The 23,687-nt window shown below is 50.9% G+C and overlaps 2 protein-coding genes and 2 long non-coding RNA genes across 5 annotated transcripts; 3 read left to right on the plus strand and 1 right to left on the minus strand.

The window, feature by feature from the left end:
• Positions 1-2,365: 2,365 nt before the first annotated feature.
• HOXA2 (homeobox A2) lies at positions 2,366-4,590 on the plus strand. Its single transcript, XM_072854084.1, has 2 exons — positions 2,366-3,137; positions 3,817-4,590. The coding sequence occupies exons 1-2, from the start codon at positions 2,756-2,758 to the stop codon at positions 4,560-4,562; spliced, it is 1,128 nt and encodes a 375-aa protein (XP_072710185.1). The 5' UTR covers positions 2,366-2,755; the 3' UTR covers positions 4,563-4,590.
• Positions 4,591-5,074: 484 nt separating this feature from the next.
• LOC140648300 (uncharacterized) lies at positions 5,075-9,819 on the minus strand. The gene is made up of 2 exons (XR_012041165.1): positions 8,818-9,819; positions 5,075-5,489 (listed from the first exon to the last, which is right to left on the minus strand). It is a non-coding gene; the product is annotated as an uncharacterized lncRNA (long non-coding RNA).
• On the plus strand, positions 8,789-11,713 carry HOXA1 (homeobox A1). The gene is made up of 2 exons (XM_072854085.1): positions 8,789-9,860; positions 10,277-11,713. Exons 1-2 carry the CDS (start codon positions 9,245-9,247, stop codon positions 10,630-10,632), a joined length of 972 nt encoding a protein of 323 aa, XP_072710186.1. The 5' UTR covers positions 8,789-9,244; the 3' UTR covers positions 10,633-11,713.
• A 4,436-nt stretch (positions 11,714-16,149) lies between these two features.
• Positions 16,150-22,454, plus strand: LOC140647103 (uncharacterized). Of its 2 annotated transcripts, none has more exons than XR_012040669.1 (3): positions 16,150-16,590; positions 16,684-16,797; positions 19,598-22,454. It is a non-coding gene; the product is annotated as an uncharacterized lncRNA (long non-coding RNA). The 2 variants fall into 2 exon arrangements; XR_012040668.1 differs by having other exon boundaries at positions 16,150-16,421.
• Positions 22,455-23,687: the final 1,233 nt, after the last annotated feature.

A 23,687-nucleotide genomic window follows, 5' to 3' on the forward strand; every position in this document is an offset into this window, starting at 1 on the left:
AGAAAAATACAGGCGATTTTGCCCCCTTCTTTCCAGAAACCACAGGACTGCGCTTCTTTGGAGCCTGTAGGTTGCAAATAAGAATTTGTCTTTTTGCATTTAAGATTCGCCCGATTAAAAGATCCCTCTGGAGGCAGAAGTAATTGATTTGCCCAAGAATTTCGCGTCCCCTCTCCAAAGGTTTTGTTCCAGGTGGTTTTTGTATTAGACCGACCACAAGAAACAAATGTGCAGAATAGAGACACCCACACAGGTTTTACTCACAAAGCCTGGTTAAAGTCCAAACCTCTCTCTTTATTATTTGTCATCCTGCTGTTAATCCCAATATTTTCCAGAGGGGAAAAAAAATGAAAAAAAAAAAAAAGGAAAAAGAAAAGCCCGACCCCAAGGTAGGCACTGAGAAGCAAAATAAAAACGGACTTTTTCCACAAGCAGCCTAGTCCTCTGCCAGCATATTTTAAAAGCAGCTTTTTTCCTTGTTTACTTGCGTTTCTTGCTCTGCCTCTTTTCTCGGCCACATTTGATCTTGGAAAGAGCAAGAAGCTTTAAATGTGTTCTTAAGGGCCAGTAGCTGTCAAACCTTTTGGCGGCCAAGATTGATCGCGCGCAGACACCACCAGAGCTTTGTTTGGACTAAAAGCAAGAAAATTAAACCCCTTGCATTTTCCAACAGCATCGATATTTGTAAGGCATCCCTTTTGAGGGATTAAATGACAAGTCTCGTTCTATATTTTATTTAAACAAGCAACCACCAAAAAGCCCATTTAAAGCCTCCCGGCCCCTCCCCTCCCCCTCTCTCCAATGCCTTCGCAGATATGCTACATCTTGTGGGTGCATTAACTTAAAACCGATTTTTTAAATGCACTTCGTGCAGTCTGGACGCAGACTGATCCGCTGAGTGCTTGGGGTCTTGTTTTCTTTATTTTTTCCCCCCTCCTTCTTTTTCTTCTTCTTCTTTTTTTTTATTTTTTTTTTTTTTTTTAATTGCGAAGACGCTTGCCGACCCCTTTTTGGCAACTCCGAAAATAAAGCGAGACGGCACCGCATCGCTCTGGCGATGGTCCCCGGCTCCTCGAGGACGCGGAGAGAGGCTCGGAAGCGCCTTCCCCCCCGGCCCCCCGGCGCACCCCACCCTGCCGGGCACCCCGGACTCCGCGGGAAGGCAAGCCCCGTCCGGGCTGCCCAGGGAGGCTGTGACCATAGGATTCGTCAGGCTGGTGATTGTGGCCATCGTTGTCGTCGCTCTCCCTCTCGCCTCAGCCTGGTTGGAAAATTGTGCCCAAAGCATCCAAATTCGGGACTTGCCTCGACCTAGCAGGGGCGACTGGAGACGGCGGCGGCGAGAGCCAAGCGTCGGAGGCGAGTGCCGTCTCTCAAGTCGTAACCCCGCAGCATTTTCGCTCTGGCCCCGTGAAAACAAACCCGCTACCAACCCATATATTTCCTGGTAATCGAAAATACTCACCAGACCCAGCCTACTACGGTTATTAAGCAAATTATGCCAGCAGACGGGAGTATCGTTTGCAAGCTAAGGCACAGGATTTGGGTTTTTTTTAAAGAGGCAACAGCCAGACGCGCTTGCAGCCTCGCGATTTGGCTCGCCCAGAGAGGTGCTCCTAGGGTTATGTTTTACGGTCCAATCCCGGGAAGCCAACTGAAGAGGGAAGTCATGAAGCACAAGGGCTGCTGCCTATGTGACTCTTCCCTTAGAAGCAAAGGTTGCTGAGGAAGATCCTGTTAAACAATGGCTGGGCACCGGCGGCCAATTGTTCTCCGGCACCGGCGGCCAATTGTTCTCCGTACTGTACACCCCATAGCCAGCAAAAAAAAGGGGGGGAGAAAAAAAAGGAAGAAAAAAAAAGCAAAAGAAGGGGAGAAAAAGGAAAAAACAAAAAAAGGAAAAATGAAAGAAAAAAGAAACAAACAAGAAAAAAAAAAGGCAAGAAAAAGGAGCCCTTCCAGGCTGAGTCGGGAAGGAGAAACTAGTTTTGGAGGAAGTGCTATTCCTAGGAAAAAATCAAGACCCTCTGCTTCAGACTCCTGCCTGGGTGCAACTTCTTATGCGGGGGCCTGGCGGTGTCAAAACTTTGAAGATTAATGGATTACTTTGTTAATGACTCAAGGCGTCAGATTGAGGTGCTTAAATGATTTGTGAGGTGCAAAGCGTTTTCCTGACAGTCCCAAACAATGAGAGAAGAGTGTGCGGGTGGAGGCGAGGGAGGCAGCAGGCTGCAGGACAAGCAGCCACACACACACTCTCGCAGACACACGCTCGCACACACACACTCGCAGCCTCTCACACAAACATATCCACGCACACGCACCCTCCCCCCCACCCCCGATCATTTCAGATTAGGACGCCAAGGGGATAGATACTCGAGATATCATTTCCCTCTTTAAAAAAAGTGTAAATAAAGCCTTTCTGGCCCCCAATGAGGCGTTCCTTCCCGACTTTTTTGGATCAATCAAACAGACAGTGGCTTCTTTTGATTAAAGCCCAAATTGTCATTGGGCAGAGGCAATCATGTGACAGCCAATTCGGTCCAATTTCAACCTTGTCTCCATGAATTCAATAGTTTAATAGTAGCACGGTCCCCATACGGCTGTAATCAGTGAATTAGAAAAAAAACACCCCACCAGCGATCTTCTATGCTATATTTTTTTCTCCTCTCTCTCCTTTTTCCTGGGCCTTCCCCCCCCGAGCCCCCTGAATCCGAGGGAACTTTTTCTCCGCGGGGGCTGCCAGTTGAAGGCCATGAATTTCGCATTTGAGCGAGAGATCGGTTTTATCAATAGCCAGCCATCGCTTGCTGAGTGCCTGACATCTTTTCCCCCTGTCGGTGATACATTTCAAAGTTCATCAATCAAGAACTCGACGCTTTCACACTCGACACTGATTCCTCCTCCTTTCGAGCAGACCATCCCCAGCCTGAACCCCGGCAGCCACCCTCGCCACAGCGGCGGCGGTCGCCCCAAGGCGAGCCCCCGCGCCCGCAGCGGCAGCCCGGGCCCCGCCGGCGCCCCGCCGCCCCCGGAGTACCCCTGGATGAAGGAGAAAAAGGCCTCCAAGCGATCCGCGCTGCCGCCCGCTTCGGCCTCCGCCTCCGCCGCCGGACCTGCCTGCCTCAGCCACAAAGGTCAGTCCACAGACTCGCCGCCGGCCCCGCCGGGCCGCTCCCGGCTCCCCGCGTCCCCCCGGCGTGGCGGGGGACGAGGCGGAGGGGCGGGCGGGCGGGGAGGACGGAGCTGGCGGGGCTCTCTGGAAGCCCAAACTTTCCCCGAACTTGCCTAATGCGGGATGATTTATTTGAGTTGGAGCTGACCTCTCTTGTCTCGCCGTCCTGGAGTTGGGATATTTGACAGTAATGAAGAGTGATAGATTGCTCCCGCTCAGCTAAGCAGCTGATGCATTAATTATAAATTGCGGTATGGCTAATATAAAGTTTGCTCTGGTGTGGGGAGGTTGGGGAGCTGGAGGCAGGAATTTTGCGGAGGTGGCCGAGGGGCAGGCGGCACCGGGCGCTCAGCCGTGCAACACAATGGGTTTACTGCATCCAAAGGCGGCCATTTTGTTGCAGTTGCTATTTTATGCTATATGGACATATAGATGTAGACACATACGTGCGGAGAGAGCACTCCCCCCCCCCGGGATGCGATGTGCTCGGGTGCTGAAATTCAGTCCGTGCATTTATCTGTTTTGTGTGTGTGCGTGCGTGTGTTTTTGCTTTCGCTCTTCTGGCGGTGGTGCTTTGGGGTGTGTGTGCGTGTGCGTGTGGTGGTGGTGGTTTTCTTTTTCTTTTTTTCTTTTTTTAACAGACCCCCTTGAAATCCCCGATAGCAGTAGCGGTGGATCTAGGCGGCTGAGGACGGCTTACACCAACACCCAGCTTTTGGAGCTAGAGAAAGAATTTCATTTCAACAAGTATCTCTGTAGACCAAGGAGGGTTGAGATTGCAGCCTTGCTGGATCTGACTGAGAGACAAGTCAAAGTCTGGTTCCAGAACAGGAGGATGAAGCACAAGAGACAGACCCAGTGCAAGGAGAACCAAAACAGCGAGGGGAAATTTAAGAGCCTAGAGGACCCCGAGAAAGCGGCAGAGGAGGAGGAGGAGGAGAAATCCCTCTTTGAGCAAGCCCTCAGCAACGTCTCCGGCGCTCTCTTGGAGCGGGAAGGCTACGCTTTCCAGCAGAATGCCCTCTCCCAGCAGCAGGCGCAGAATGCGCACAATGGCGAGTCCCAAACTTTCCCCGTTTCGCCTTTAACGAGCAATGAGAAAAATCTGAAACATTTTCAACATCAGTCACCCACTGTTCAAAACTGCCTCTCAACAATGGCCCAGAACTGTGCAGCTGGCCTGAACAATGACAGTCCTGAGGCCCTAGATGTCCCTTCTTTACAGGACTTCAACGTTTTCTCCACAGATTCCTGCCTACAGCTTTCAGATGCAGTTTCCCCCAGTTTGCCAGGATCTCTGGACAGTCCCGTAGATATTTCTGCTGACAGTTTTGACTTTTTTACAGACACACTCACTACAATTGACTTGCAGCATCTGAATTACTGAGAAATTAAAGACGTCCTCTCCAAGGGTCCTGCTTTCTCCTCCTTATTCTTCTTCTTTATTTCTCCCGTGAATTAATTTTATTTTTTCCCCTCCCTTTTCCTGGTCAGTATTTTCTGTTTGTTACGTCCCTCTGCTGTGCCATTTTGCCGTTTCTTACGAAGTTTTAGTTGTGTTCAATTTTAACCTAGCCACACTCTAGGTCCTTCTATGAAAGCAATATGTAAGAAAGTGATCATATAGGAATTGTATCTTCACTTTCTTTTTATTTTTGTATTGCATTAGGATGCGTTGTCACAAGTATTTTTGGTAGAATAAATTCTTGTTTGCTACAAGGAGCTTTCTCTTTTTTCTTTCTCTTTCTCCCTCTCTCTTTCTCCCTCCTTTCAAGACTGATAACATGATGGGTATTCCTCCCCCTCCCTTCTACTCTTAATTTACTAATCATCAAAATCCAACATTCTGACTACGAGCTCTCCCCTTCTGGCAATTTAGGACATCTATTAGAGAGGAAAAACACGTTCAAATTCTTTATTGCTGGGGTTCTCACAAGGAAAAAAAACAAAACAAACAAACTAAACCCATTCACAGCTTTGATGGAGATCTCTTCCTTTTAATGTATAAATGTAGCATCTTATCTCCGTGAGGATACAAAGCTTGGAAATGCTGAGCTGTAACAAAAGCATGAACGAGCACTTTCTCTGTCACAGGCAAAACATAAGAGAGCCTCAGTAGGATAAGCGTCTCCTGCAGAAACTAGCCTGTTACATAGACGAAAGGCTTTTTTTTTGGGAAAGAATCCTGTTTTTTCTAGAAAGTAGTGCTTAGCAGCCAGCAAGCTGTTTCAGGAAGCGTATCTTAAAAAAATCAGAGCTCACAAAGAATGTGCTTGGTTACTTCTCACGTGCTGAGCGGTCCAAGAAATCAGCCCTAGAAGGAGAGGAAATGGAGAAGTTAGTGCCTGTAAAATCAAAAGAGTGCCAGAAACGCAGGGCGAAAAAAAAACATTTAGGGAGGAATCAGCCCCTCCACTCGGTCCTTTTGAGGGGTAGTGCGGGCACAGCTGAAGGTATTTTTCTGTTTAAACCTTCCTACGGGGCGAAGGACTGCTAACGAAAAGGGGAAACTCTGACTTTAAAGTTACAATTTCCTCGGGGCTCCCCACTCTCTGCTAGCGGCAGCAAAGATGGGCTTTCAGAAACCTCCACCAAATTGCCTGCCACCCGGCTAGCGGGGTTGCTGGACCCCAAAGCGGAGGGTGAGCCCCGTCCTTCGGGCTAAAACCGAGCAACAGATGCCAGCGGGGCTCTGCCGCTCCGGGGCCAGGGGATCCTGGGCGGGTGCGATCGCGGCTCCTTGTGTGCGTGTGAGTGCGTGTGAGCGTGTGGTTACATTACACAGGCGAGTGGGGCTTGAGCGGGGGTTTGTGGCCGGGGCTCTGCTGCCCGGCCATGCGAGGAGTGTTGTCTCCCAGCGCTGCAACACGTTGTGGAGCTGAGATGCGTGGGTTATAGCTGGAAGGGCTGAACGCAATTCTTCCGAAAGTCATAAATCAAACTCTTTCTATGAATGAGAATGTCATCAAAGAGATCAATTGCAGGAACACATGCACAAATAAAAATCCTCTTACGTATTTGCCGGGGCTGGGGATCCCCGTCTAAAACCATTAAGTGAGAAGGCGTTTAGTCATAATTCATTTTTATTGCTCTTTTAAAACAACAGCTTGGCTGAGCTGCGGACGCGGCGAAACCTCGGCCCTGCTTCTTGTCCTTCTCTCTGCTCCAGCCCTGTCCCTGCGGAAAGCAAGCAGCCTCACCGGCATTTTAACTCCTCTGCCACTGGGTTAAATTGGACCGCAACGTGCACCACGTACGGGCTGGGGTTTCTTTTGTGCCCAGATTTCTGGATGCTGACAACGCTTATTTAAAAAAAAAAAAAAAAAAAAAAAAAGGAAATTACGCTACAAGATTTAAACTTCTCGCAAACTTCGTTTAAATAAAAGGGGGATTCAGCGAGCAGGAGTCGCCTCCGAGTCTCCTGGCGAGTCCTGGGGCCACAGCGGGGGCACACTCCCACGGAAAAGCCTAAAGCGCCGGGATCGCCCCCTCGGCCCCAGTCCCGGGGCAGGAAACGCGGAGCGGAGCCGCGGAGGGGCCGGGCCGGCCTGCGGGCAGAGGGAAGGGGCGGCAGCTCCCCTCGCCGGGCCGCGGAGAAGGGGGGGAGGTCCCCTTTGCTCCGGCCCTTCTCATGATATTGCCCCCACGCACAGTACAGGCAGCAAACCCCCAAAGCCCCGCCAGAGAGACAATGCAACAAAAGAGACAATGGCACGAAAAAGGGAGAGAAAAAAGGATTTCAGGATGCTGGAGACTGTAAGAGAGGTGCTGTGATTCGGCGGAATTTACGGGTAAAACGGATCTATTTACAGTAAAATACACTTTTTTTCTTGGCTGGCTGAAAAAGCACTGAAAAGATGCCAGCCCTTTTATTAGTAAACAGTCCCAGTGGTCTGCCTTTTTCCTCTGCCTTATGCAGTATTTATCGCAACTGGTTTACAAGAATGAAATAAATGTGTTTACAGCTGTAACCATAGCCAAAATTGGTGCAGTATAATGCCATAAATGCCTCTGGAGTGTTGTTGCTCTTGTCCTCCACCCCGCCCCCCTGGAGTTTAAGAAACCGAACCTTTCCAGAGGGCCCTTAAGCATGCATGCCTGTGTAGTAAATCAGAACAAATAGAAATACTGAGGGCATACAGATAGACGTGTGGTGGAGAGGGCAGCCCTTCGGGTTTGCCTGGCAGTAGAGAGGCCATGGAGGTGGCATGGGATAAGGGCTGACCTAATAGCAGTAGGAGAGCTTTGCACCTAGGAGAGGATGTTGTCGTTCATGTGGGAGGGAGGAGCTTGAGGGTTTGTGTGTGTGTGAGTGTGTGTGTGTGTGTGTGTATGTTCGTGAGCAGGGAGGTTTGGTGGGGTAGAAGAGCCTTTTGGATTTCAAAACAAGCAAGAACCAAGAGTGAGAATAGAGGGATGTAGAAGCCGGCTGGATATGCACCTGCAGAAATAGAGGGGGCAGCCCTTCCTGGGGCTGGTGGCAGGGGACGTGGCTTTCCATCCATCTATCCCCCAGGTTAACGTTTCGCAGGACCCTCTTTGAAGCGTGTTGGTGCCGTCCTCCCCCCTTCAGACGGCTGGGTGCCCCGGGACGGACGGATGCCCGGCCTTTACCTCCCCTTTCCTTTTCCACATACGTAAACCGAATATGAGGTCGCAACTCACATCCCACCGCCCTCCCTCCTTTTCTATCCACGGGCCCTTTTTTTTTCCGTGGGGGTGGGGAGGGGTAGGTTTGAGTCGATGCTCAGCGCGGTTCCCAAGGGTCCTGGGGCCGCCTCTGCCACTGGCCATCTGCCACCCCCCGCCACTGCCGGCCCGGGTGGTGGAGCGCAGGGACAAAGGGGCCGGGCGCGGCGGGCCCTGCGTCTCCCGCCGCTCCTCTGCCCCTGCCCCGGGCCGCCGGGCTGCGACCCGCGGCACCCCGGGCAGCCTTCCCCCCACCCGGTCCCAAGGCGGGCGGGCGGGCGGTAGCGGCGCCGCGGGGACCCGGCAGATGGGCTGCGGAGCCCGCGGGCCCCCGCCCAGTCATCCGTCCCCCTGCCCCCGGCTCCTCCTCCCCTACCCCAGCCCCGGGCTGGCGCGGGTGAGCCCGGCGGAGGTGCGGGGGGAGCAGGGATGCGGGCCGGGGGGAGGTCGGTGGGCCCGGGAGAGCACAATGGCCGTCAGTCCCCAAAGCGGCTCATTTCCATGCTAATGTCCGCGGCCGCCTGGTGATGCGGCTGGACAAGCCCCTTTAACTCTTGGCGTCGCGTCGCGCTGGGACTGCGGCGGGGCAGGAGCAGCGAGATCCCTCGGCCCCGTTCCCGTCCCCGTCCCCACCCCATCCCCATCCATATCCTCGGCCCCATCCCTATTGTCCGCCTTATCCTCATCCCCGTCCCTGTCTCCATCCCCGTCCCCACAGCAGTCCCCAACCACATCCACGGTCCCATCCTCATCCCCGTCCCCAGGGCCGATGCTTTCAGCGCTGCCCCCGCCGCCCTCCTCCCCACCCACCTCCCGCCCCGTACCGCGGATCCAGCCGCGCCCCCGCGGCCCCGGCCGGGGGATGGGGGGGGGTGGCGGAGGTGCCCAGCGCCGGCCTGACAGCGCCGACAGCAGGGGAGGCGCCGGGGCACCCTCGCTGCAGCAGCACTCACCCTGGGGGGGACGGCCGGTGGGCTCCGCGGGCCGGGCGCAGCCGCCGGGTCTCTCCTGCCTTCCCGTCTCAGCCGGCGGGCGGGACCCCGGCGGCGGCGGCGGCGGCGGCGGGGGGGGGTGACAGCCCCGCCCCCCCCGCCCCCCGGGGGGCCGCCGCCGCCCTGCCCCGCGGTGCCGCGCCGCGCCGTGCCGCGCCGTCGGAGCGCTCGGCGTTTAAATGCCCCCGACGCGGCGATCTATCAGCGGCAGGAGCCGGGAAAGTCCCGCAGGCGCCGCAGCCATTGGCTGCCGCCCCCCACGTGCCTGCCCGCTGCCTGTACCTTCGTGTCATTTTCCTGCCGGCCCCATGGAGGAAGTGGGAAAGTTGGCGCGGCCCCGCAGGACGCTGAAGACCCGGTGGCGGCGTGACAGAGGGACGCGGCGAGGATGAGCTCCTTCCTCGAGTACCCCGTCCTCGGCGGCGAGGCGGGGGGCTGCGCCGCCCGCGCCTACCACCCCGACCACGGGATTACAACTTTCCAGCCCTGCGCCGTCAGCGCCGGCAGCTGCAGCGGGGAGGACCGCTTCCTCGCGGGCCGCGGGGTGCCCATCAGCCCCCACCGCCACCACCACCACCACCCCCCGGCCCAGCCCGCCGCCTACCAGCACCACGGCGGCCTGGGGGTGTCCTACGCGCACCCCGGCTGCGGCCCGACCTACGGCGCGCAGGGCTTCGGACCGGCGTACGGCCCCTACCCCCTCGGGCAGGACGCGGAGCTGGGCGGCGGCTTCCCCCCCTGCGCCCCCGCCGTGTACTCGGGGAGCATCTCCTCCTCCGCCGCCGCGCAGCACCCGCACCAGGGCTACGCGGGGGGTCCCGCTCAGTACGTGCCTCCCCCCTACGGGCAGGAGCAGCAGAGCCTGCCCCTGGGCACCTACAACCATGCCCTCTCTCCCCTCCACGCCGGCCACCGGGAAAACGCCCGCTCCCCCTCCGCCGAGACCTCGCCGCCGGCGCAAACCTTCGACTGGATGAAGGTGAAAAGAAACCCACCCAAGACAGGTCAGTGGCCGGCGGGAGGGCCGGGGCGGGGGCCGCTCCTCTCCCTCTCTGCCGTGGGTGCGGGGAAAGCGGCACGGTGCCCCGCGGGGCGCTGGGCAGGTAGGGCGGCCCGCACCTCCGGGAGCGGCCGCAGCCGTCTGCCCGCGGCGCTGGAAGCCAGCGCCGCTTATTCCTGACTCCCCCTCTCCGCCTCTCCCGCGGTCATATTTCTTGTAATTCATAAACCACTTATCAAGTTTCCTCTGACACTAGAGGCTGACTCCGGTTTAGCACCTCGCACTCCATCACTCACCCTGCCGGGGCTTCCCTCTTATCCTGGGAAGTTCTTGCTCCCTATCGCTTAGCCGGTGTGGACATATTGATTACGTCGCCTATAAATCATTTGCGCTTACTTACCGCTGCATGTCCCCTCGCAGGCAAGGCTGGCGAGTACGGCTTCGTGGGGCAGCCCAACACCGTCAGAACTAACTTCACCACCAAGCAGCTCACCGAGCTGGAGAAGGAGTTTCATTTCAACAAGTACCTGACCAGGGCCCGGCGGGTGGAAATCGCCGCCTCCCTCCAGCTCAACGAGACGCAGGTGAAGATATGGTTCCAGAACCGGCGGATGAAGCAAAAGAAACGGGAGAAAGAGGGGCTGCTGCCCATCTCCCCCACCACCCCCACGGCCTGCGAGGAGAAGGCGGAGGACTCCTCGGAGAAGTCCTGCTCGTCTCCCTGCAGCGCCTCGCCCGCCTCCTCCGCCTCGGACACGCTCGCTGCCTCCAACTGAGACCCGGCGCGCCCCGACGGCCGCCCATCGCGACGACCCGCCGGCGCAGCTCGCCTCCGTGCACCGCGGTCGCCTCGGTCCCTCGCTCGGTCGCTCGGTCTCACCGAGAGGTCCCGGCGCGCCGGCGCCCCCTCCCCGCCCCCGCCCGGCCCCGGGGCTGCCGGCTCCGCCGCCCGCTCGCCTCCCAGCCGCCGGGTCCCGGCGCCTTGGTGCCAAGAGGTTTCCTTTCGCACCCCCCCCCCCCCCCACCTTCTGCTGGAGGAGCTGTGTTGGCACACGCGTTAAGGTCTCCCTCCTCCGCTGCAAGGACGCTCCTCTGAGTTTCCCTGAGTGAAAGACAGGTTATCTAGGGTACGTAACCTCACGAAGAGATGCACTATTGCAAGTGTTTACACGACTTCTAGGACTTTCATCCCCTTAATTTAATGTATTCTTTGTTCGTGTCTATGAGTTTGTTGCTTGTAAATACTTTGTCCGAGAGATTTATCTTTTTACAGATTTTTCTAGAAATGACGTTTCGATTATCAGGTTACGCAGGGTGAGCGCATTCGCCAAACTGGATCCACTTTTATATTGGTAAAGCTGACGACCGTATCAAGTAAAAGTCTTAAGCTCAAGCAGATACCTCAAAAAAGTAGCGCTATTTCTTTAAATGTGACAAACTAAGGCTTCAATTGCACTAGGTTTTGTAAACCTTACCCGGTGTGCTTGCCCCCCTCCCTTCCCCCTCCCCCAAGCTGTGCTGGATTATACTCAACTGAAGGGTATAATCGTCCAAAAGACCTCACCTCTTCCTATTTTCATATTAACCTTCCTTTAGACTCGATGTCTTTTCAACCTACTCGTGAATGTGACGAATGGCCAAATGAATGTATAATTTCTGTGGTTGGTGTCTGGACCATTGCATGACGCACCATGCTTTGCTGTACTGCGGGTACACTGAGTTCTATCAGTTGTCGTGTGTGAGCGGAATGTCCTCCTGATTTTCTGTACAATCATGAAAGGCTCTGGGATTCCGCTGGTGATGGAAGCCAGGGCAGATTTACGGGTCCTTATAATGTCTGTAATAAATATATTCCACTTTCAGGTAGCCCTTGTCTGCCTACCTCTGCGTGATGTCAGCGCTGAGTCACAGGCTAGGCTCAGCAGTTTGGTTTCCCATATTTTCTACTGCTGGGGCCTTTCCAAGGGGTAAAGGGAGGAAGAGTCTCCCAATGTTACTCCTCATGCGTTGTTTTGCCGGGGTCAGAGCTCTGGCTACCCAACCTGACTCATAACACAAAACTTCTTCCTTTCCTATGCTCAAACAATATTACTTTTAGAAAATATAAGGCCCTCCTCTCCCTTCGCCATAACTGGGAGGAATTTATGATCCCGATCTATTTCTGAAGCACAAACATGAGAACTTCCTGGGTCAAGTGCTAACCTTTTCACCTCGGGATGGATGCTGACACTTATATAAACAGAGCACGCTTCAAAAGCAGAAACTGTCTTCAGCCAGTCTTTCCTCACATCCTAGGCCCCTCGCCAAGGGCTGCACATTTAATTAGCCCGGGCAATGAGCTGGTCCAGCTCCCCCCTCCGGCCCCCCCCACGCTGCCATCCCCAGCAGCTGATGGGTGCCAAGGTGGGAGATGGCTCCGAGGTGGTTGGCAGTGTGCTTCTGGCATTAACCCCAGCCCATTCCCCACCACAACCACCACCTTTTATTTCGGGAAAAAGAGCAAGTTCTCACAGGTAAATATCATGAGATGCTCAAGAGGTGTCAAATGAATAGCGGGTCGGGGAGAGGGGGAGCACGGGTGGGGAGAAAACGGGTGGCAGGACGGAGCAGAGACATGCTCAGCTGGCCGGGGGGCGTCTCAAGTCACTGCTGCCTCTTGAATTTCAGCCCAAACACGCGTAACATCTCCTTCACCCGGCCCAGCTGCGAGGGAGTGCTCCCGGGCTTCTCCCGGGGCCGGGCTGCCCACGCAGGCTCGGCTTTGCGGGACGCGCAGAGAGTCAACGAGATTTTCTTCACTTCGGTGTCAAAAGAGACAAGCCCTGATTTGCAAGGCGCGGCGGCCATATCAAGAGCCGAGCTATCTGCAAGGGAGCAGGGCTGTCTCCGAAGGCCCCCGCCGATGCCTCTATTTCTTTCATTTTCCCCGCCTGCCATATACTTTACCTTTTGTTTATTAGTTTAAAGCCACAAAGCAAAACAGATGGCCTTCTTCCAGAGACTTGGATGTGTTAAAGTGGCATTTGCATGCCAATGAGGTAATTTCAATATCGAAATCTGGATCTAAACATTGCTGGAATCCGGATCTGCAACCCGGCTCCCCCGGTGTTGACTTAATGTGTTAGAAAGAGCGGCCATAAATTATAGCCTAAATGCGAGAGACAAGACACTTGTCAGTGCGTCAATCTGCGGTGAGCGATTCATCGGCAAAGAATCCCGTCTCCTTCCGAGCCCAAACCCCGGGTTATCTTTTTTGTCGCAGCCCTGATCGATTTCAAGCAAAGACACCCCAAACCTCCCCATCCTGGCTCATTTTATTAGCGTTATTATTATTTCGATACGATCAACCTTTCGGGTCAGGGGGTGTGGGGAAGAGGAATGAAAATCTCTAGCTTCGAGTTTCTACCACAAAAATATCGTTAAAAAAGTCACAGCGTGCTTTGGCCGGATGGAGACACAAATTTGCCCTTCAGGTTGTTTTTACACCTTTTAAAATTTATTTTAATTTTTCTCTCTAGAGTCTCAGGGGAAAAAATGAAGACAAAAACCCCCACCAAAAAACCCCAACCCAAACCGCGTTCCAAATGTCAAAACGGAGTTTAGCATCTTCCTATCATACTTAAGGCCATTTCTGCTGTTCACCTTTAAAGTTTACTTTTGGAGGCTATTGAGATGCTTTGGTGTTTTCCTCTGGGGCAATCAGATTGAAACCGATCAATATTTACTCAGTCTGAAAGGGCTGTTGAAAAGGCAGCTAACAACAAACTGCTTAGCTGCTCTCCCCTCTTTAATCTCAGGTTCACCGAAAGTTCAAGCAGAAATGAATTCGGTGATGGGTCACTTTAGAATAAGTCCCAGTGGTTAATCTCACAGCCTTGGTAAAGGCAACAATTACAGAGTCATCCCTCTCCCTCTCTCCCTCTCGCTGTCTCCCGGGCAGCGGCGACTTTCCTCTCGGTTTTGCCCAGATTTACTAAATCTTAACCGCTTTCCGCTCTTTTGCGGAGAGAGCAAAACCCCAGCACGTCCCCCCGCCCGCGCTGCAGCCCACGCCGGCGTAAAGGCGGGTAACCCCGGCGAGAGGTACCGGGGTGCGGGAAACAAACCCTCCCGCAAGGGATCCTGCATCTTCCGGGGGGGTCCGGGGGCAAAGGGGGGGATGCTTGGGGCTCGCTTTTTCCCCGGCAGCGGCGGGGGGCGGCGGGGGGGCGGTTGGAGATGCGCCCGGCAGCTGGAGGCGCTAGCGGGGCCGCGGGGCTGTACTCCCCTCTCCATCCTTTACGGGAAAAGGGTAGGGAGAAATGTGGGCAAAACGCCATGGACGTCGCCGCTAATTGCAGGGACTCTTCAAAGGCCAAAGTTCACGTAATCACTGCATAAATGCATGCTTAATAGGGATTTATTAGTACCTCTCTAATGGCAGCTCACGTTTGGGCTATAGACTCCAGCGGGTTTGTTTTCACCGGGAAATTGTTTCTGGGGAGCTACCCCCCCTCCCACCCAGGCATTGCCGGGGGACCCCGGGCACGAGCGGTGAGCTCCCGGCCGGGCCCCGGGGAGGCTCCGACCTGGGCCGGGCCCCGGGGCCGCCCGCGGGAGAGCCTGGGCGGCAGCGCCGCGCCGGGGAGGGCGCCCGGGGGGGCCGGCCCCGCCCGCGGCACGGCGGGGAGGGGGGTCTGCAGTTTTTTGGGGAAAAGCATCGTTTCGGCATGTTTTTCCGGGTAAGCTTAGGAGCAAGATCTCTTGTTTGTTTTCCCCTAGCGATTAGCTCTGTGAGATGGCAGTAAATCGGTAACCACAAAAAAGGAATACAGAAAGAATTAAATGAATAATACATGAATAAATAGCAATATAATATTTTTAAAAAGTTCTTTTCTTTTCTTTTCTTTTCTTTTCTTTTCTTTTCTTTTCTTTTCTTTTCTTTTCTTTTCTTTTCTTTTCTTTTCTTTTCTTTTCTTTTCTTTTCTTTTCTTTTTTCTTTTCTTTTCTTTTCTTTTTTCTTTTATTTTTCTTTCCTTCTTTCTGACTTTTTCTGTGTCTTTCTTTCTCTCTCTCACTTTTTCTCTCTTTCTCACTCCTTTTTCTCTTTCTCCCTTTCCAAGGCAAACATTCCTTTTCTCCCCCAGGCACACTACTTGGCCGACTTTCACTGTTAACATTATTCTTTTATGGTTTATGTGTCATAAAATATTGCAGGTCACAGTTACTCCTGTTTCAGGCTCAGAAAGACCGTTGAAATCAATGGGAGCTCTAGAGAAAAGAAGTCTTCCCTTGTGCCTAAAAATCTGGGGGCAAACTTTGTTGATTTTGATCATGCGAGGAGCCCTATTTGCCATATAACTTCAAAAGGAGTACACATTTCAGTAATACGAGCAGAAATTGGCCCGGAAAAATGCTTCCGCGCTATTTTTTATAGGGCAGTGACATATTTTAAGCATTTGTTCCACATGGGGACTGTTTCAGCCATTCCTTTAACAACTATTTTGGCTTTCCGATCTGCTTTCCTTGAAAGTGTGTATCTCGTAAAGTTAAATCAGGACTATTGATTCTTATGAAAATGCGGACGAATAATGATCAACCTCTATTACGATGAAACCATTAGCTAGCTCATTACTTTTTCGGGTGCTCAGTTTATAAATACAAACTCAACGTCTTGCAAAAATTCTCCCCGTTCAAGAAAGTAAAAGCAGCAAAAAGAAAAAAAATCAAATAAAACCAAATACAAGCCCAAACGAGGGACGGCGAGAGGACACGAAGCCAATCTCAGCCACAAACTCTTTTGCCTATGTTCACAGCGGTCTAAGATGTGGTGTAACCAGCGGGAAGCGGAGGGATTAGGAAAATACAGGGACGCGTGGAGCGTTTCGCTCGCAACAGTTGTAGGAAGTGTCCGAGCGGTCGGGAGCCGGGGGACCCGCCCGCCCTGCCCCGCTGCCTGCCCGCTGCCTGCCCCGCTGCCTGCCCAGCTTCCCGGCACTGCGCAGTGGTTGCTCTTTACATCCGATGCGCTTGGCTTTGCACATAAGTATTTACATATTTTCTAATTCTAACCTAGGCGGGGTTGTATCTCGGCGGGCCAGTCGCCGCCAGAAAAAAAAAAAAAAAAGAGCAATATGCTATCGATTATTAAAAATAAAAAAGAAATAAATCCAAGGAAATATCCACTTTGATTGAACGCTTCGCTAACGCGTTTTGTAGGGATCGATTGCATTCGCAGCTGTCTTCGGGTTTGATCTTCGGGAAATGACTAATACGGGGAAAATTCGTTGTGTGCATTGTAATAACAACGAAGCGGGGCTGCGGCCGCTGGGCCGCTCCGCTCCGCGCCGCTCCGCGCCTGGCCCGGGGGGGGCGGCGGGGCGCCGTGCCCGGCGGCCGCGCTCCTCCGCACCCAGCGCAGCGGGTCACTCCTTAGGGCCCCCGGCTGCCGGGAGGGCAAGCACCGAGCTCGGCCGCGGGGTGCCCCCGGCGGCCCCCCGCCCTGCCGGCTGGCTGCGAGCTGCTGGGCGGGAGGCTGCGGGCCGGCTGGCCGCGCCTGAGGTGGCATCGCAGCGCTGCGCCAGGGGTACGGCTTCTGATCGCCTTTGTCTATTAATACAGCCATCACCAAATCCCGGATAACCTCCCGTTCCCTCTGTCAACACCCCTCCGCTCCAGCCCGTGCTGGGGGAAGAGGGATGGGACCTGCCATCGGGGTCCTGTAGCAAGGGGGTGCCCCTTTTAGGGGTAACTCGGTGAGAGATGTTGACGTTTCTAGGGAGCTCGGTAAACAGAAAGTTGGACTGGACTTTTTCATAGCCCATGTGTTTTTCATCATTCCCCATCAGGCTCAGACCAAAGGCAGAAGCTTCCCTCTTCACACTCCTCATCCCCTCTCATCTTCAGCAGTCACTCAGCCCCGGTGACATGGAATAAAGAGCAGAGAAAACACAGGAGACCAGGTTCGTTAAGTAATGAAAAGGGATGGGGGTGAGGATGCGGCTGGCAGTGGAAATGGGGGATGAGGGGGGAGTGGGAATCTCTCCTCCACTGCGCACCAGTAAGCCTTCAGGTGCAAAGCACATCTGTGTAAATCACAGACTCCGTCTGGGGACAAATCAGGGGGAGCACATCGGAGGAGTCTCAGAGAATAACCACTTGCCCAGATTTCTCACTGCCTTCATAAGAAGGTGAAGGTTATGGAAGGGGCTAAGTCACAGGGGTGGGGATTTCTACACAGTTTTAATTTAAACTCCTCTGTACCAATAAAACGAAGCTTTTCCTTGACTTTTGCAACAGGTCTACTACCTCAACTAACTCCTGTGCAAAACATCAGTTACAGTGGAAATGTAATGTACAGTGGCACATCCGTGCCTCAATTTATATTCTTAGCGTAGTTGTGAAATATTCCTGCTAGCACCCAGCAAAGGTGGAGACTTTAGCCAGACTAGTCTGTTTTGCAAGAAATAAAATCCCTGCAGCACTGCTCTGTAACGTCAGTGGATTCAACATCCATGCATGGTTCTGAGGACAGACAGATCATAAAACAAAATGTATTGGCTGGGGTAGTGGTGTGTTCCTCATGCTGAGCTGGAGGAAAAAAAAAGTAAAAAAAAAAACCCCACTGTCTAGAAACTGAAAGGTGATCCCATCCAAGCTGAGCCATTGAAGAGCCACGCATATTTCACTGCGCAAAAATGTTATCTTGGAGGAACACTCCTTCCAGCAAACAGTGTTAGCATGAACAATATGTTTCGACATGGAAGTGGGTATTGCAGAAAAGCAAGACCCTGTGGGGCTTTGCAATTTATTACCTCCCCCCCATATAATTCATTTTCTGTATTTCTGACAGTGCTAGGAGGCAAGGCAATGATCATGGAAATAGAAGGTGAGGCAAAAAGGGTCTGAAAAGACCTATCCTCTCTTCAGAACAGGATGAGGGGCCCTCAGCTCACACTGTGCTGGAGACGGGCAATGTCTTTATGCAAAGGAACATGAATGCTCCCCCAGAACTTAGATTCACTTAAAGAGGCATTACTCCAGCTTCTTTCAAGTCAGCTCACAAACAGAAAGATTTAAATGTTAGCAGAGGCTTACATCGGCTTTGAGTGGGACCTGCTGTGGCCCATTGCCCAGGGAGATTCAGCTCACCTGAGACCCACAGGTCTGCAAATCAAAAGACTAGGCTCATTGAACCTGGTAAACCATCAGTAAAGATAACTTTTCCCTCTTCAGATCACACCTTTCTCACCCCGGGGTTTGAATGGCACAGTAAAGCATATAAGGAATGTAGACAAACCCCACTGAAAATTCTGCTGAGGCTCCTCTAATGAAATGGTTTGATTGCAAATCAGATGAGAGACTCTAGAAATCCAGATAATCTCCATGTAATCCCCTTTTTGAACACAGTGATGTGTTTTGAGACCAGTCAACCATACAGGTTGATTCCCACTTTCACTGGAGCTGAAACAGAAGATACGCCCATTACCCTGGGCTCTGGATCAGGCCTCAGCTGCAAACTCTGTATTCAACAACGGATAAAATTTTCCCCTTTGCTTTTCACTGACAAGACAGCAGGGCAGGCTGTGTGCTAAAAGCAGTGGAAACCTAACAAACAATCTTCTGGTCAGACATTCAAGGTTTTTTTGTATCGTGTGTGTGAGCTACCACATGGGAATCCTGCCTGTGGAAGGGGAAGGTGATGCCTTTAAAATATTTGCTGCTATCAGAAAGAACAATTTTGCTCACCTGATCCAGTAGGTGTGAATCAAAATAAATGCAAATCATTGAGGTTTAAACACAAATCTTAGCTGCAACCTTAACTATGATCCTGTTCAATATACAGGAATGGAGGAGGCCCTTTAGTAACCTGTCTTAACCTAGATTAAATACAGAACACATAATGGGACCCTCTTCTGCAGACCTTTTTCATTAAAATCAGTGGAGTTTTGCCTTAGAAAATACTGCAGACAGGATTTTTTGAGCCACTAACCATTTTTCAATGTGACATTTTACAATTTAAAATAATAAGTGAAAATTAGTTACCACAAATGCAGCGTTTAAAGCAACAGTGAGCCCATGTTAACATTGATTTCTCTCTGTGTGTCTCCTTCTCTCTTTCTTTGTAAAACTTATGTATTCTGTCGATACAATACTACCCACTTTGATAATAAATCTGTTGTTTCAAGCTAGGATGCTACCATTTCCTTTTCCGTGTAATTTATAGTTATATTGATTCTAAAGCTCTGGTTCCCTATTTCCCCCCTGTTGTATTAAAAATGAGTTCTAATTGCAAGGCAAATGATCTTTGGTCGAAGCACCTCATGGACTATTGTAACTGTGGCTAAGGAGATTTAATTTGATTAACAGAGAAATGAAAGCCCCAAACATTTTAAATGATAATTTTCAGTTCAGGGGAAAAAGAGAGACAGAGAAAGAAGGGAGGTTAATGGAGCCAGGGAAAGCGTTCATAGATCAGCACGAGCAGATGTTCTTTTGCTTTTCTGTCAACATCTCCGGTTTGTTGTGCATATAGAAAAACAAGCTTTTCAACTCTCACCACGATTTCAGCCTGTTGCCAGCTTTGCTTGCCTGCAGGATGTCTGCTTATCTAGCACGGGAGCAGGATCAGGCCTCCTCCCCTTTGGTCTAGAAGCAAAACAACCTTTCACATGGGCTGTGAGGTTTGTTACACTCCCCCCTCTTTTGCACACACATTTTCAACCCTTAGATCTTTATTTCATAAAATTCCTTTCCTCTTAGAGACCGAAAAAAACGGCCAGCAGATGAATGGAAGAGCTGAGCAATACTAACTGCATTCAGGTGTGTGTTGGCTGAGAGGAGACGAAAGGAACCGGGCCCCTTCCTCGAGGGCAGCGTGCACGTTCAGCCACGTGGGACAGCGGTCGCTGCGCAGCTGTACAGGGTCCCCTGTACCCCTGGTGCCAGCACTCAGCGTGTAACCTCAGAGGGAGAAGGATGCTGTTACTTCATATAGGAAATTTGAATGACCGTTCTCCTTGGTGAAGCACCTTTGAGAGCTGCCTTGCGTGCTAACATGTCTGAAGTGTCCACGTTGAAGGAAGAGAGTGATCTATGGGTGCATGGGTGTGTCCTTTAGGGTTCATGAGAATAAGGCATGTTTTTTCATGTTTTTAATCCTTAAAGCAGGTCTTTTGTTTAGTGCAATTCCATACCAGGTCCGAGCAGCAGCACTAAAGGTGATGGAGTCCAGCCTGAGCCTTAAAATTAGGTTTGTTTGTCTCTAAATATTCTCCAGGGCAAGGAATATATATCAGCCGTTGGAAAAAAAGCAATCTGCATTTAAGTGAAGATTAAATAATCTAAGATTTATGGTTCACATCTCAGAGGGTAGAACATTTTTTATTGTAGTAAAACGTTTAAAGTAAGAAAATGCCAGCAGGCATCAAATAGAAAATTCCCTTTCATCACAAAAGGGTAACTCCTGCTACATTTGTGCTATATAAAATGCCCTAGCAGTTTCAATGGGGAGTTTCTCAGAAAAAGGACTGTGGAAGTAGCCCCAAAAGTCATTACCCGTGGGGTAAACACTATCTGAGCTCAAAGAGGGAGAAAGGAATGAAGTCTGTCAGCAGCCCTGTCTTGAGGCATACCTGCTCAATGTGAGTTTGTCTGAAGGCAGACACCATACTCTGCTCCAGAGATCCTGTCAGCTAGAACTGAAGGACATTCCTTGAGCCCTCGCATGTGAACATCCCTTAATTGTGAGTAGGAGTATGTGTGCTTAGCCAGGACGCCACTACTGAAAATACTGCTTTTTCTTGACCAGCAATATGAATCGTGGACACACTTGAAAGGTGAAGAGCTGCAAAAGTTCTTATTAGGAGAATGGGGGGGAGGAATTCCTCCTTGCCTACAGCTTGCTCTCTTATTCAAAAGAATTTTAAAAATAAAGCTTCATCTAGATGTTTCCCAGATGCTTATCCACACCTATGTGACAAGCTCTTCAGGATCTGTTCACTGGTGCTCCAAGCCTTTCCAGTTTTCCAGACCTCATGAGTTTATGTTCTCCAGCCCTTGGTGCAGCCCTTCTGTTGCTTTTAATCCAGGTTAGGGTGAGGGTGGTGACAAGGGCAAGGCTGATGAGGGTCAAGAAGGGGGACAACTGTGCAGGGGCTCTGCTGGCCATTGCTGCCACTGTCCCCAAGGATACTGGCTGCAGGGCAGCGGGCAGGCGGAAGGAGAGGCTGCTGCCCAAGCTGGGCAGGAGCAAGGGGACAGCATAGAGAAAAGAGACTTTGGTGGTGATCGCTCTTCCTTTCCCAGGCACAATGTGAAATTGCTACAATGCATGAAGAGGTAACTAAGTTGCATTTCACAGGGCCATCCAACAGGGTTGCTTTTCCTTAATGTATTGTATAATTCCTCTAGGTTGTTTCTTCCAGGTTTCTGCACTGTTGACTCTAGCTTGGATCCCATCACCCATGGTTTTGTGCTTTTGGGTGTAGCATAAAAGCTTGCTTTTATTTAAAAGGTACGTGGATCACGTGATAGCAAATGAATGTCTTGAAGATTTTTTATCAATTTTTTAGAAAAGTAAACATGTTTTTCCTCCCTTCCTTCCTCCCTTCCTCCCTTCCTTCCTTCCTTCCTTCCTTCCTCCCTCTCTCCCTCCCTCCCTCTCTCCCTCTAATTCAGGCAATCTGAAAATACTGTCCTTGTCAGCCAGCTGTGACTGTAAGATATATGTACCTGCACTTCCCTTCTGGAATGCCCCACAAGGTTTATACTGGGGTGTGTGGGAAGGAAAGGAGGATGTGCGGTTTCTCCAGATTTCTATCTGCCTTTTCAGTTCAGGGTTTTAAAGTGAGGCTTTGATCTGAGCAGCGATAACTCTGCTGAGGGTAAGAATGGTGTTTTACTCTCATTTGGTTTGTGGTTTGCTGTTGATTTCAAGTCTTTCCCCATTTTCTTCAGTCTGGAATTCACAGACTCAGACTCCTGCTGCAGGGAAAACATGGAAATTGTTTTTTTGCCTTGCCACAAAATGTTTTCTAATAGTTGCCTCATTTTCTGCAGTCTTTTCTTCTGCTTTAATATCTTTAATAAGTGTTACCATCTGCTTGGGTGCCTGGTATTACACGTTGTGAACAAAGCCAAGAGTTTCTGAGGGGCTGGGACAGTGTTGTTTACTATTAGGAATAATGAAGGTTGTTGTCTTTGCCTGGGGCAGGTGGGCTGGGGCTGGAGCACACATAGAAATGCAGCACATGTGCTGGGGTTGAGCTACCTACAGTTCTCTTAAAAGGAGGTTTGGCTGTTAAGCTAGCGGCGCTTACTTAGTATGCAGGGACTCTTTTCTCCTGCCATTCTCTGGCCCCTAACATGCTTAACCTTAGAGAGAAAGACACAACATATTGCGATGCTACTAACTGGTCGAAAGGCATTATCAATTTTAGATGTGATAGGTACATGTCAGAATCAGCATAATTAACTGGAATGACAATCCTGTTAGATGTGTTCATGCCATTGCACCAGCAATAAAGCATGTGTAAATTTACAATTAAGGCCTGTCTTTCTTCTATACCTTGGAGACTAGTGACAAACATTAAGAAGTTGTACAGCATCAGGAGCTGAAGGGAGGTATTTATCACAATAAAAACATCAGGTGATGCATTTCCCAGATTATCTGTCCTTCTTATGCAAATACTCTTTTTGCTGGAAATTTCAGGCTCAGTAATAATTATACTTCTGATCTGAAAGGTGATATTTCACCCTCTGAATTTTTGTTTTCATTTGCAAGATGGATGAGAACCATATTGTTTAGCTACCTTGCACAAAGGTATTTGAAGCAGTTCTCATTTCACGTTATACATCAAGCTGCACTTCCTTTATATTGGGTACATTGCACATTGCACATCCACGGAGAAATTTTCAGGGATGCTACAAGACATTTCCTTACATTGTACATAGACGCTACAGCTCCTGCTACAGTGATGGCTGGAAAGCATCAGCACAAGTAAGATAAAGGTGATTTAAAGTGCGTCTGTGAGTCAGGCAGTGAACTGACAGCCATCTTTAACCAGCCTGACCCTGGGATGACCCTGAGCTCAGCTGGTTGTGAGATAGTTGGGTCTATTATGGGACAAAGGATCATATGTCTGACAGGATGCAGAGAACACATTATAGGATCACAGCTGAGTAACAGTGCAAGACATAATGTACATTTATTTGATGAACAACACAAGCAAATCTTGCCAAGAAAATTTAATTTCAACTATTTTGTTTATTTCAAGTCAATCTCTTTCTGCCACCTATTTCAAGAAATTCATATTTGCTAGCTTTTTCTCTTCTAGGAACGAAACAGATGATCATGCTAGTGAAATTTATAAAGCATGCAGAATGTACACTGATAAATTCATATAATGGAGTTGCACATTTCTATTGTATTTTCTGCTTCCCGTGTGGGCTCAGTCTACATCTATTCAACACTAAATTTCGAACATCGTCACCTAAAACCACATATAATTTGGTCAAGTGAGGCTGGAAATGTCAGAACAAGTGCAGCAGTGGTTAGACAGAAAGCCACGGGCTTGAAACTGCATACAGCGTTGTATGTGAGTAACTGCACTCATATGAACAGTGCCAGAAGACCAAAATTTGGAACGACAGGGTTCTCAAGAAGGGAGAGAAATACCTGAGTACCTTTCCAGGCTGAACTTTCTTCACATGTAGTCTCAGGCATAACACTGTGGCAAGGGATCTGATATCCTCAATTTCAGCACAGGGAAAAAGGCTGATGGAGATAACGGGTAATCTGTATAACCTTGTGCATCAGAAATTAGATCAGCTCTAGCCTCTCCTCTGCAGA

The sequence above is a fragment of the Ciconia boyciana genome, chromosome 2 (genome assembly GCF_034638445.1).
Source record: "Ciconia boyciana chromosome 2, ASM3463844v1, whole genome shotgun sequence".
Classification (NCBI taxonomy): Eukaryota; Metazoa; Chordata; class Aves; order Ciconiiformes; family Ciconiidae; genus Ciconia; species Ciconia boyciana.

Bases quoted from the DNA above. Each gene is read 5' to 3' on its own strand.
- HOXA2 (XM_072854084.1), top strand. From the start codon at position 2,756: ATGAATTTCGCATTTGAGCGAGAGATCGGTTTTATCAATAGCCAGCCA. The intron at 3,138-3,816 runs GTCAGTCCACAG...TTTTTTTAACAG, and splicing joins TGCCTGCCTCAGCCACAAAG to ACCCCCTTGAAATCCCCGAT.
- HOXA1 (XM_072854085.1), top strand. From the start codon at position 9,245: ATGAGCTCCTTCCTCGAGTACCCCGTCCTCGGCGGCGAGGCGGGGGGC. The intron at 9,861-10,276 runs GTCAGTGGCCGG...GTCCCCTCGCAG, and splicing joins AAGAAACCCACCCAAGACAG to GCAAGGCTGGCGAGTACGGC.